Here is a 13,864-nt window from a genome sequence, read left to right on the forward strand (position 1 = left end):
ACTTGCACCACAAATCTGTCTGCTTTGAAATGTTTGGTGTGATTGAAAAGTGTTAGATGTAGTTTAATAATTCTGTTTTATTGTTCTTCTAATGAAGTATTTTAAACTTCTTATGAATGGAGTGATGGTTTGCATAACTGATCATTGGTGAACTTAATAATTCATACACAGTTTGTTCAATTTATGACAACCCCCTTACTCAGCCCACTTCCTCCTTGTGCTTCCTGTTTCCATTTCTCCTTCTTGATTAACCTTTTAAACTGTGTCCTGGTGACTAATGCTTCTCTTTGCACGTCAATGGTTGATTATGTACCATGGGGCTGAGTTCAGTTCTAAACCCAAAGGTGATGAAGGGCCCACAGTATTGGGAGTTTTATTGGTCTCTATCCAACCAGTGAGCAGGATCTCTTGTATGATATTGCATTCAGTTCCACATTTTTCTCCTCCTCTATCCAAAATCTTCTCATGTGATTCTTTTCAGGCCAGCTGGAAGTGGTAAGTGGGCACACCAACTACTTCTTCTGGCCTCAGGGTGTCTCCACTTGGATTTGGGGCTCGCCATTCTTTACACTGCATCTGAACGGATATTTATCCTTTCCTGAGCATCAGGGTGAGTCATGAGCTGTCATGTATCTGGTGGAACTGTGGAACTAGCAGATAGCAAACCATAGTATTTTGTTGAAAGACAAGTGGACCAGGCTAAGGGGGAAAATCAGGTGAAGTAAGAAAAACTCTGAGAAAAAGAACATGAGTTTCAGCTCAGCTCAAATTTTATTTTAGAAAGCATAGACGTTGGCCTAGAACCAATTCTTTCCTTGGTTGGACACAAAATATAACTGGTGCATTTTCGGAAAAGGACAGACTATCCAGCCATAGAGTGAAAACCTAAGTATCTATTTTCTATCCCAGCGACCATCAGAAATCATTGTTTGCGCTTATTTTTCGACTTTGTCTTTGCCTGTGCACAAAACTGAAGTCAGGGTTGGACCACAGGGAGGCAGCTGGCTGTGAAATTTTGCCACAGCCCAGTAGCAGTGGAAGATATTCCCCCCACCCCCCAGTGCCCATGGAGTTAACCCAATTCCTTCCTACATAACTAAGTAGAAAGTCCTTACTAAAGTGGGGAGAAAAATCTCTCCAAGTCCTAATCATGACTATTATTATGGATATTGTTAAAGAATAAAATAGTTGTTAATAAAATATGGAGACTCGGAGACTCTGAAGCCGGTGTATTTCCCCCTGTTATTCAATCTTTTTGTTGCTTCCCTGTTAGATGTCAAGAGTATGTGGCTTCTGGAGCTCTGGACTATCTCTCACAGCCAGAGAGGGCAAGGAATTGTAGAACCCTTGGCTTACCTATTAATATTTCCCCTGAGCTCAAAAAGATTACATAGCAATGAAAAGCTGAACTAACCATATATATGAGAGGCTTCCAAAAGTTTATGGAAAAATTCTTCTTCTCATTCCATTTTGCCACAAATTTTTTGAAGTACCCTCATCTATTTGTAAGTCTATATGTGTACACATAGACACATATGCATAGATTTATTCCAAATAAATGATGTTTATTTGTGGCTAATGAATGGCTGTAGACAGGTCCTCTGGGTAACATACTTGTCTTAGTCATTTTAAGCTGCTTTAAGCAAGAAGTTCCAATCCAATCAGGAGTTTCCAGGTGGGCGTGTTTGGCCACTCTTAGGCATGGAGGTCAGTTCAGAAGGTCATGGTGACTGTGTTTGGGGATTCCCAAGGGACAATCCTGAGAGATTTTCTTAACGAACACAGGACAATAACGATGACTATTGGAAGAAACTTGAAGAAAATGGAAAAGTTCTCTAATGAGGAAAAGATCAGGAAATCTGTGTTGAGGAATTATTTTTTTCCCATCACAAATGTACTTGCTCACTGATGGAAGGAGGCAAGGGCTGATGTAGGAGAATTTCATTGGGAAACCGTGTTCTGTTCACCCTACAGTGAAGTATCCAGGGATGTCCCAGGAGAAATTTTGGGAAACTTTATCCTTTCCATCCTCCAGCTCTACGCTTCCTCCATCAAACTTCTTTTTTGCTTCCCAAACTCAAAGAACATTTAAAGCGAACATGATTTGAGTCTCCCGAGGATGACCCAACTGCCATTTTCGTATGCTTTAAATGAAAACGTCCAGAATTTCTTGCGGGAAGTGCTAGAGCAATAGAAACACTGCCTTCAGAAATTTGTAGACCTGGATGGAAGATAAATTGAAAAAAACAATAGCTCTAAATTTTGCTATATTTGCTAACTGAAGGTTTCCATGCTTCTACAGCAATATTTTTTGACTTCTAAACATTTGGGGGAAAGTTTCATTATCTTGCCATCTTTAGAAGCCCCATATAGCTACATCTATTACCACACACACAAACAACTTGCATACACACACTGGAATGGTTTCTACCACGAGAGGGGTGTCAGTGAATGAAAGCGCTCCCTTTTGGAAGTGAAGGGTACAGCATTTCCAGCTAACATTGCAGGCGGCCATCAGCAGGAGGGCGGCGTTTCAGCACTGCTTCAGGAGACTGACTGTCACTTACTCATTTCTGAGGCTGCTTGGAGGAAGCAATGTAGATCTCGGGAGAGCTGAACCCCGCCTCATTCTACTCTGTTCCTCCTTTTCAATGAAGGTTTTATTCTGGCCACTGAAGGAGCCCTGGGGGCCCAGAGGCCCAATGGTTAAGCGGTTAGCTATCAACCGAATGGCCAGTGGTTGGAACTCCAGGGGAGAGAGCTGTGGGCGTCTGCTTCTGTGATCATGAACCATGTTGACAATCCTTTGACATGGTTCTACTCTGTCCTATAGGACCACTGATCAGAACTGGCTTGACCCTACACAACATCCCTGCCACCTGCCAGCTATGAGCCAGCTAAGTGGCACACTGCTGTTTCTCATGAATGAAATGGAAGTAATGAAATTAGATCCACCTGCTTGGAGAATCAAAGCACTTAAGGACCTAAAAGTACTTTGTAAACATCATCATGCCATGCAGATGGAGCACGGTCACTATTTTCCTGATGCCTATTGGACTAGGGTGCCCGCTGGCAGACCTAAGCACCTGCTGTTTGCAAACCCACTTCCCTGTCCCAGGTTTCCGATCCACATGGAAAGAAAGGACGAGCAAGCAAGGAAAGGAAATCAGACACGTTCAATGGCTTCTTTCTGATTCTCATTAGGCCGGAGCCTAATTTTCTCCAGGCTGACTTTGGTCATTCTTAAGGGTTCAGGCACGGGATTATGGGTAGGGCGAACTACAGGAAGATTCTATAGGGCACATCTGGAATTTTCTGTCTGCCCACAAAAAGTTTGTTTTCTCTAAAGACAGTTAATTTCTTATATATAAAATAGTTGTAGTTGAGAAACAAAACAACAAAAGAAACCAGTTCCCTCTGAGATTGTTTAGGAAGCAATGTGGTCTAGAGCCCAGAGAGCTGGAACTGAATTCTAGCTGGGTGGTGATAGGCAAGGCGCTAAGTCCCTCTGAATCTCCACTGAAGATCAACATGTGTCCCACCTTCCCCAGGAGACTACTGGGTGTTCATAAAATATTATATCAAGCCACACTAAATTCACTGCCAATGAATTAATCCCAACTCAAAGTGATCCTATACTCCTTAGGGTTTCTGAGAGAATACATGTGTGTGTACACAGAGTTTCGTCTTTGTCCCAATTTGCGTGGTACTGGTGGGTTTAAATCCACTGATTTCATGGTTAGCCACCCAATGCTGACCTATGGTTCCACCAGGGCTCCTTTTACGTGTCGAGCTACACACTAAGAACTTGGGCTCTGAGAGCTGACATTCCGCTTCAAAGGCTGGCCGTGAGGATTAGATTCTTTTTGGTCAACTTGAAGAGGTATAAAAGTGTAGGGGTGGCGTTCAATCTGTTAATAGGGTCACACCTGATGCTGTCTCCTCGGGATGTGGCCTTCTTATAATGGAGGACCCGAGGGCCCTCCCCTTCTCTCTCTCCCTTAGTCTTTCTGTTGGTCCGACACACTAAGCGCTGCTGGAGGCCTGCCATGTTTCCTCGGAGCTTGGATCCACATGGCTCTGCACCCACCAGTCTGGGTTGTTCCTGCATTCAGCATCATTGCACGTGCCTATGTGAGTCTGAAGAGGGACTTGTGGTCTAGTATCGGACTTATGGACTCGAGTTGGACACTGGACATGTAATTACTTCTTGATAATAAAGCTCTTTCGAATACATTTGTGTGACTGGATTTGTTTTTCACTCAACCTGGCCTAACATACGGGCCTTGCCATTCACTGGACAACTGATGTAAGTTCTATTAGTGAGTAACTGCATCGCAGTTTTCTCAAGCAGAACTAATAGTCATATCTTGTTTAGGGGATTGTTGTTTGGATTGAACAGCTAATAACGGTGGAACACGTAGAACTGTGACTGCCCACAATAAGCAGGTAACAAACATTAGTTCTTATTGTGACAAAGCATGTAAATGCAAGATTGGAAAACTAATGCACACTCTGAATGCCATTTCAATAGCCACAGGATCAGGGTTCAGAGACAAGTCTCAGAGCTAGCTCAGGGGGGACCTTCTCAGGTGAGGAAGGCGCCCCAATGCCCGCACAGGGCTGGCGAGGGGTGAGGAGGTACAACCAGACAGCAGAGAAATGTCTCTTTTCAGGGGGGCAGGGCAGAGGCAGCACAGATTAAAGTGGAAATACTGCGAACTCTAATGGGACCACTCTTGTGGAAGAGCCTAACTAGCGACATCAGGAATCAGGGAAATGGAACAAGATGGAGGAGGGGTAGCTTAAGGAGAGGGTGGCCCTTCAAATGTATGTTTGTGCGGGGGCAGGAGCAGCATCTCCAAGGGATTTCAGTGGAATCAAGTCTGACGCCTCTGAAAATGGACCAAGCATTGTATATGAGTATTTAGATGAGTCTTCAAAACTTTACCATCACAATTACACTGTATATGCTCATTCAAGGTTTTTGGGCGAGAGTAAAATTTCTGGCGGTTAATTAGCATTTGCTTTTTAAAATTACTCCTGCGGTAGAACACAGACTCCAGGAGAGTAGATCGTTTTCGTGGGTGAGATTAAGAAAAAGTTGTTTTTCCAAGTGATGGTCTGCGCTCCTAGTGCTTTAGGTGGATGTAATTATGTGGTCCCTGTTTTGCATGCAGCACCGAGAGTTTGGCACCCTCAAAAGCTGGGGCTGCCTACTTAGCAGATCCTCCCGGCAATGCCCTGTGGCTCAAATTCCTTGGAGACGCAGAGTGGGGACTGTTAGAGTGAACGCCACCGCGATTACAGGCCCTCAAAAGGGGAGGCAGCATGGCCACACTTAACAGGGAGAGTGGGTCCAAGACAGGCTGTGGCTAACCGCCTTTGGGAGGCACATTGGGCTGTGTCCTTCCTGCAGGAGGCTCCAGGCTGAAAGAGGGCCCGAGAAGGCCCTCTACTGGGGGTTCCGGGACCACGCAGCTTTCCTGGAGCCGTGGCTGGGGGCCACTGATAATCTGTGACTTTCCCCTTGCAGGGCTACTGTTCTGGTCTCTCCTTCTGCCTGGGGCCATTTCGGCAAGCAGAAGCGGAGCGGGGGCGGGGGGGGGGCGGGCAGTAAGGGACAGAAGCCTCACACAGCTCTGACCTCTGACATCTCTCCAAGCGCCAGAGAGCAACGTCTGTCCCCAGAAATACTGGGGCGAACCAACTCCTTCCAGGGCGTTGTGTATTCTGTCTCTTCCAGCACAGCACACCCCACCTCCTGCAGACCTAGCCTGTTGGCCCAGCTCTAGGTCTGGGTGCTGCTGGGCTCCGCGTCTCCACGCCCAGCCTCCTTCCTGCAGCCCCCCCCCTTCTCCTCTCCGCGGCGGTGCCCCCTGCCCCACAGCGCCACCCGGGGGCCGGGCACCGCGCCCTCCCTGGGCACCCGCCCGCAGCCGCCCAGGGCCCGGCTCCACAGCGCGTCCGGAGCCATCCTCCCGGCACCGCCGCGCATTGCTCTCCGAGCCCCTGGCCGGTCTCCCCCGCACGCCCCCCCGGTGGGCGACGGCGATCGAGGCCCGGGCCCCGGGGCAGGGGCCGATCGCGAGCGGGCGGGCGCGGGCGCGGGCGCGGGCGCGGGCTCCGGGCAGCCGGCGAGGCGGCGGCGGGCGGCGGGCGGCGGTGGAGCCCCTGTGATTGGCACAGCCCAAGCCGGAGGAGGAGGAGGCACGGGGAGGGCGGCGGCGGCGGCGGCGGCGGCGGCGGCAGAGGAGGAGGAGGAGGAGGAGGTGGAGGTGGCGGAGGAGCCGGCGAAGGAGGCAGGGGGCGAGCGCGGCGGCGGCGAGGAGCCGTGCCTTCGACCTCTCGGCGCCGGGCAGGACTGGGGCTGCCGCCGCGGGCCCGGACCGGGGACAGCACGCAGCGGCGCGGCGCGCACCCCTTCCCGGCCACGGCCCGGACTCCCAGGGCGAGCGGGAAAGCGGAGGCGGCGGCGGGGGAAGGATGCAGGGGAAGAAGCCCGGAGGCTCGTCGAGCGGCGGCCGGAGCGGCGAGCTGCAGGGGGATGAGGCGCAGCGGAACAAGAAGAAGAAAAAGAAGGTGTCCTGCTTCTCCAACATCAAGATCTTTCTGGTGTCCGAGTGCGCCCTGATGCTGGCGCAGGGCACGGTGGGCGCCTACCTGGTGAGTCCCCCGTGCCAACTCCGCCGCGGGGCCCCTTCCGAGTGGCCGCCCGGGCCGAGCCGGGGGCGGCCGCCCAGGGCTGGGGGCAGACGGGCATGACCTCGGCCCAGCGGGGAGGTTGGCGAGTTGGTGCATAGGCGGCCGCCGGGGGAGCTGCCGGCCGGGCTGCCTCACTGCTGAGCGAGCGGGGAGCCAGGAGCAGCGGGGACCTCGGATGCCGGCAGCAACTTGCACAGCTGGCGGGGTGGGGGATGGGGGGGCCTGGAGAGGTGAGTTTGCCGGCAGGTGGGCGTGCAGCTCGCCCCCTCCGCCCCCCCCTCCCCAAACCCACACACACCTTGCCTCTGGAAGGTGGAAACCAGATCGCCAGATGGGGTGGTATCAAGGTTTTCAGGTGACCTGCACTTGGGAAGCAAAGCCCGTTAGCATTCTATGCCCTCTACTTCCCATTCCATCGCCTGGGGAACAAAATGCATCATTTTCTCCCAGCGCATTCTCCACCCGCCAATTACTGGGCGGGGGTAGGGGGTGGTTGGGGGAGGCAGAGACCGGATTTAACAGCTTAGATGAAAATGCGGCTACGTGTGTCGCCCTGATCAGAGCAGGCACCGCAGGGCAGTATTCCTACCCTGTACCCCAGGAACTGCAGAAGAGTCTCGGATAAAGTTACAGTACGTGGGGAACAGCTGCGAGTGTGTGTGTAGTTCTCGTACCTAGGGTTAGAGAGGAATTCCCACCGTGGTCTCTCAGCCCACAAAGGGGTTGTTGCATGATTTTGCACGAAGTCCGTCTATTGTATTTGCCTCCAGAAAGGGGGATTGAATGCTCAAATGGGCCCTGGGTGCATCACGTACCAGAAGAAACAGCTTGTAATGACTCAGCACTGCACTGTCAAATACCTGCTTTGCTGCTTGCTCTTGTCTGTCTCCTGTCTTGCTCCTGGTGTCCCAGGTTGAGTTCCAGCAAGTGCACTTCCGCAAGTGTCCAAACAGGAAAAGCTGTTTTTGTTGTTGTTGTTTTTTTTCCTCCCAGAGTTGATGGTGTTAAATCATTCCTTGGCAAACTGGAGTCGAATATAGACTTAGCTTGTTAGTGAGGAAGTTAGATGAACCCAGAATTGGACAAGGTTTCGGCTTTTGGCTAACCACATCCCGAGAGAAAACCGTGCTCTCGAGGAGGAGGAGGAGGAGGATGATGATGATGATACCAACCTCTCATTCCTGGCCTTGGATTAAAGTTAATGCAAACCACGCTTCGTGCCCTTTGCCATAGAGAATCAGTCGTGCCAGACCCAGAGCTTGCCCAACTAGGGAGGGTGAGTAGTCCTTTAGCCACAGTGTGTGATCATTGGAGCAGCCAGTCTTCAAACTCAGCTCCGTTCCCGGACTGACAGAATTACAGAGCTTCCCAAAGTCAAGTGCATGTGCATGGCTTCCTCCGACATGAAAGGCATTTAAAGCCCGTGCTCTGTCTTGTCTAGCCACGGCCTGCACCGCAAGTGACCCCTGTAGCCAGACGCACTGTTTGTTTGCTGAGTAGATCTTGTTTTCCGAGTGTGCTCCTTTTGTCCATAGCTATCGTGAGGGGGGTGGGGGGGGGGAAAGCGCCTGTGGCCTGGACACCTGCAGGTGGACGGCGGCTATGTCAAGGGTCTGACTTTCTTTTCAGAGCTTCCTTTGAAGGTATTTGTTAAAATGTTTCAACTGCGTGCGTACGTGCGTTACTAAGATGCAAATGCACATTAATAACATTCGATGGGGCTTGGACTGAAGCATATGTGAGCACGTGTAATCTCCAATGGGTCTATGTTTTAATGAAGGTAATTAGTATCTCAACAGCTACCCCCAGGTAAACCATTTGCTTGCCCCAAATGAATTCCGCCTATCTATCAAGAGTGCATTGTTCTTGTGTGGCAAACACGAACAGAACTTTCTCCTTCGTCAATGATAAAGGCATGGTTTTATTTTTAGCTGGCAAAGAAACGACGCTCACCTTCAACCAGATGAATAGCCTCACTCTTTTGAAAGTTGAGAAGTGGAGTCGGCCAATGGTGGTACACAGATTGGAAGTAGGTTTATAGAGGCAGGGATGGCACTAGGAGATTAACCCAAGAACAGGCTAGAGGCAGGGAGAGGAGGAACTCAGTCCACCTGGTGGTGGCATCCTAGTACTTCCAAGTGGGCTGTAGAGAAGCTTGGTTCTGGTGGGGTCAGGTAACAGGCATCAACAGGTGACTTGCAGGGGACAGATGGAGACCCAGGAGAGGACAGGCCTAGGAAATTGAATTCATTCTGATTACCAGGAAAGGAGGCATAAGGCGCTCGGGGCTCTGCTTTGCCCGGCTGCCCCTGGTTTTCCCTTGTTATCTGAACTTCATGAAAATAAATAGTTTGCCAGGGTTGACTGAATCAACTTGCTATGGCTTTTGTTCTCCTGGACCATTTCACACTTTTCTCTTCATCAGGACCTTGGGAGGTGGCAAAAAAAAAAAAAAGAAGAAGAAGAAGAAAAATAAGAAAGAAAGAGAGAAAGTTAGTTTGCTGTTTCTTCAGCTCGGTGAGACGTCTGGGTGGGCAAATTGGGAATACAGCCTTGCAAGATGTTTGTAGAAAAGACACATTTCTTCCCTTTCCCTTCTCCCAGCTTTCTTCTTAGGAAACTTGAGAATTCCCCTCTGTAAGTGCTCTCCGCGACTGAGGCCATAGGCCAGGCACATGTGAACTTATATTTATAAGCCCCCTGCCCCCTGGAGGAGGCATTTTCAGATACCCGATGGACAGTCATGCCTTGGGACACTGCCATCAATGCTTATTTGCCTCAAGAGAAGGAGGGTTATAAATTCCATGCAAATAGAATTATTTTCTACTTTATTCCCAAAGACCATGCTTTCTTATGTAGTCTTCCTAGGTACTTAGAAAAATGTTTATGCTCTTTCTTTCTTAAAAAAACAAAACAGAGCCAAATTGCCAATATCTTCAGGGACAGTAGTGTAGGCTTCTCAACTGCAGAACTGAAGCATAAGATGACCTGTGAGTGTGTGTGTGTGTGTGTGTGTGTGTGTGTGTGTGTTTGCGCCACTCGTTACCGGGAGAGGCAGGGGACCAGCAATTTCTGCCTGGGCACTGGGCCTTCCAGGGGAGTGGGGAAGGGCCTAGACCCTGATAACCATGGCCCTTCTCTGTTCTAATGTATGGATAAGGTAACCCAGTTGCAGCCTGCATAGGAACTCTGTCTGACATATGCTACAGTTGCCAATTTCCAGTAATCACAAGGATGTTTTATCAGTCTCTAAAACTCCCTAGCCGGTCACTAAGAAATCTTCCCGCACCCCACTCAAGCCCGAAGAGAGGCCAGGGTTCATTGTAGTTCAATTCTCTGCTGAGAATGTACATTTCTACTCCAAGTTATACCAAATTAGAATCTACATCGAACGAGGGGCTCATTGGAAATAGAGATTCAGTATACCTGGGGTGGTAGGTAATGTATACTCTCAGCAGAAGATTCAGTCACTAGGAACTGGTTCTAAGCCCTGAGAGAGATCCATTTAGTTTGATATCATTGTCTGCCAAACTGGGAGTGCAGTTTAATCTTCCTTTACTTGGGTCTTTGCTTTGGGTGGCTCTAGTCTGATCTGTCCTACGTGCGATGATGTAAAATCTGCTTACGTCTTGGACTGTGCAGAGAAGGGTCAGGCACAAGGGAACTCCATGCTGAGGCCGTCATGCTGTGTGCACTTGCTGGGTTTTCTGGAGCGACCCGCCGAGCTGTTGCAAGCTGTTTGCTGAGGGCAGACCTTCGTATGTCAGTTATCTGAGGGTTTGGGCAGATAAGGATGTGCACAGGAAATGAGCACCTGAGCCTCAGGGCAGCGAGGATTGAGTTTTCTCTCATAAAGGCCACCTGATCCTCTTGCATGTGAGGGAGTACTGGCTCAGTGGTAGAACCCTCCATTCCTTGTAGGAATCCAGGTTCGAGTCCCGGCTTAGGCACCTCCCACTCTGCCATTGCTACCACTCCTTTGTCATTGGTGCCTACGAGTTGCTATGATGCCGAACAGGTTTCAGCGAGCTTCCAGGCAAAGACTAGCAAGAAATGCCTGATCTTCTCCTTCCGAAATCATCCACTGAGAGCCATGCCAGTGTCATATTCTGTTGGACCGGTCTTGATGGATAGCAGTGACTAAGACAGTTCCTGTGAACCAGGGGTGGGCCTTTCCCTATTGTGGTTGTTCGGTGCCATTACGTCAGTTCGGGCTCACATGGACAATAGAACGAAACACTGCCCAGGCCTGCGCCTCGCTCACAATTGTTCTTATGGTTGAGCGCGTTGCAGCAGCCACCGCGCGCCCTGCAGGAAGGAAGTGTGGGGTGGTGGCTAGGCAAGTGATCCTGTGTCGTTCACTGAGTGCCCTCGCGCCGTCTCACTGCCACTCTTTAAAGGCCGGGCTGCAGGGAGTGAGGCTGCTATTGAGGGTGAGTCAAAGGCCGCTGGGTTTCTTATTCTCTCACCTTATTTCCTCAAAAGCATCATTTTGTTGTTCTTTTGCCTATCCAGCCCAGAAGCAGACAGCTGAAAGGCATTTTAAAATTCCTTGTCAGATTCGGATGATGACTAAGGCGACCGCCTTTGACTTATTCAAATTATTTTACACACGTATGGTTATTCAGAGCGACAAATTCCCTTCCTTTTGCATAATTACCATGTAGCCCCAGGTAGGAAAAAGTAACATTACCATGATTTTTCCCCCTCACAGCTTGTCCTAAAATTTTTAGCAAATAATTATTGAGGGGAAAAGTCCCCCCAAATTAAATATATTACCAACAATTCCATTCAACCTCAGTTTAGGAAGGGATGGTTTTTCTATAGGCGTGTAACATTACAAGAAACCAAATTCATTGTAGAGCATGCAAGACCTCCGTCTTGAACTGAACGCCTGCCCTCGTTTTAGTCGTAGGTTCTTTAGAGGCAGGTGAGTCCAGAGCTCTCCCTGCGGTGGGTCTGCCGTGCTCATCAATGGGGCAGCATTGCCAGCGCACCTGGCGGGGAGCTGGGGCTGCTTTGTTTTGTGTTATGCGTGACAGGTTCCTTTTTGCGGACAGTCACGCGTGAAGCGCACGGCGGGTCAGCTGGAGCAAGAGGGTCTCTGCGGATGGAAAGGAGACCTTTGTGGGATTGCTCTGGTCAGGGGCCGGCTCACAATGGGCTGCAGATGAGGGCCAGCAACCTTGCACAAAGGGGGATGAGCGACCTGTGCTCATGTGGATGTGCACGTGGTGACAAAGGAAAACACGTCTGTTAATATCATTTGCTTGTTGAAGAGAGAGGGCAGAGGTCCTTTTAGGGCCTGCGGGAGTGGCATGGATTCTTGCTGGGTAGACATTGGCCCTTGCAGCGGCCTGGCTGCCTCCTGGGGTGGCAGGTCCTGAGAGTGGCCTGCCAGGTCACAATGACCAGGTAGGTGTGCTGGTGCCCTTGCTGTCGTGGACCGTGTCACCTGCACAAGTGCTGTTTCTACAGCATCTTGCTTCCAATTTGCCTCCCCCTGACATCATATTGCAAACCCAATTCTCTTGCCCCGATTTGCCCCCCCCACCCCACCACCACCGCACCTCCTCCAGCTCACCTCCATCTGCTCACCTCCTCTGTGCGTCTGCGCGGCATCAGGGCCCCTGAGTGACTGTATAGGCCACGTCACCACACATGCGTGATTGCACAGGGCTGTGGACACCAAATCGGAGTGTGCGTCAAAAAAGGTGTGGAAGAAAATACAATGGAAAGATCAGGTCCTTCTCCCGTGAGCGCTTTGACCTTCCCTCCCAGCCCATGCTGCCCTCTGGGGAGCCGAGCAGCATTTCAGTGGTCCTGGGATTGGAGGGTGCGGTGTGGATGGCCCCAGATGTAGCACTCGGTGGCGACCACACCCAAGTCTTTCTCAGAAAAACCTTTGGTAATCAGGCCATCCTTGCCCTTTTCATCCTTTTTTCTTTTGTCCTCTTTCTATACTGGCAAACTAGATGCTACCTAGAGGAAAAGGTTGTAAGAAACCTCAAAGACTCAACAGTTGGTTCATATGTCGATGTGTGAGGCAGTGCTGCTTACTGATGCAAACATTCCTGTAAACAGTTGACTAACTAGTTCTGAGTGGAGATTGGTGAGTGCCGGCGGTACCAGGGGCTCACTGGGAGGCACCAGGAGACTTGGGACCCATTCCGATCTGGTCCTCTTCCCAGAGCTGTGACCTGGAAGTGGCTACTGAGCCTCTCTGTGCTTGACTTTGCCACTAAACGATGGGATTGGGATAGTAGCTACTCAAATAGCATAAGGTGCGATGCAGCCTATCTTGAACAGAAAAAGAACTCCAGGTGTACTGGCTGTTATTACTAACAATCACATTGTTCCACCTATGCAAGGAGGGGCTTCATGAAGTCTGTGGGGAAGTGCAAAGAAAAGATACAGAAATGTTCCCATGAACTTTTTGAAGCCCCTTGGGCACTGCAAACATCATAAGTAGGCAGCTCCAATTGAAGCGAAGTAAAATCGCAGTCGAGCCTTGGTTTGGGGCTACCGAGTTCTACATACTGGCCCTGGTGGCATCATGGATTATGAACTGGGCTGCTGACTGCAAAATTGGCAGTTCAAACCCACTAGCCACGGAGAGGGAGAGAGAGGAGGCTGTCTGTCCTTGTAAAGATGTGCAGCCTTGGAAACCCACAGGAGCCATTCCCTCCTGTCCTCCAGCCTCTCTGTGGCAGCGACTCAAGAGCAGTGAGTTGGGTTTTTTGTTTGTTTTTCCGTTCCCTATTCTCCATGGATATTTTGTGCAGAAGGTAAAAAGTTTTCAAAAGCAAGAAATCAGAGAGCACCTGTTGCTAATTCTGTTTAATTATTTATTATAATGTAGCCATCTGTTCCATCTTAAAGATGCTGTATAAGATAGTAGTAGCCTTGTGGGAGAGGTTTGGACTCAGTGGACATGACAGCTGGTGTCGGGGGAGTAGGGGAGCAGGGGGGTGTCCACTGCCCAGGATGCCTTTCTCTGGAGGGGCCCTTAGGACTCCTTGCTCTGGTCTGTGTCTGCAGGGCAGAGAGCCTGTGAGTTGGTGGCAGGTCACTGAGGGGCAGGGAAAAGAGCCTAGCACCAGAAGTCAGAAGATCTTTGTGCGAAGCCCTTTTGCTGCTTACGAGAGCCTCAGGTGCC

The 13,864-nt window shown here is 50.2% G+C and overlaps 1 protein-coding gene across 3 annotated transcripts in view; it reads left to right on the forward strand.

Annotated features, from left to right (window-relative positions):
- Nucleotides 1–6,285: 6,285 nt before the first annotated feature.
- SLCO3A1 (solute carrier organic anion transporter family member 3A1) overlaps nucleotides 6,286–13,864 on the forward strand; it is a 311,681-nt gene continuing 304,102 nt past the window's right edge. For all 3 annotated transcript variants that reach the window (XM_075557876.1, XM_075557877.1, XM_075557875.1), the window contains exon 1: nucleotides 6,286–6,666. In XM_075557876.1, the coding sequence (XP_075413991.1) occupies nucleotides 6,487–6,666 (180 nt within the window). In that variant the 5' untranslated portion in view covers nucleotides 6,286–6,486. The remainder of the gene's footprint in view (nucleotides 6,667–13,864) is intronic.

This window comes from Tenrec ecaudatus, chromosome 9, assembly GCF_050624435.1.
Source record: "Tenrec ecaudatus isolate mTenEca1 chromosome 9, mTenEca1.hap1, whole genome shotgun sequence".
Taxonomy (NCBI): domain Eukaryota; kingdom Metazoa; phylum Chordata; class Mammalia; order Afrosoricida; family Tenrecidae; genus Tenrec; species Tenrec ecaudatus.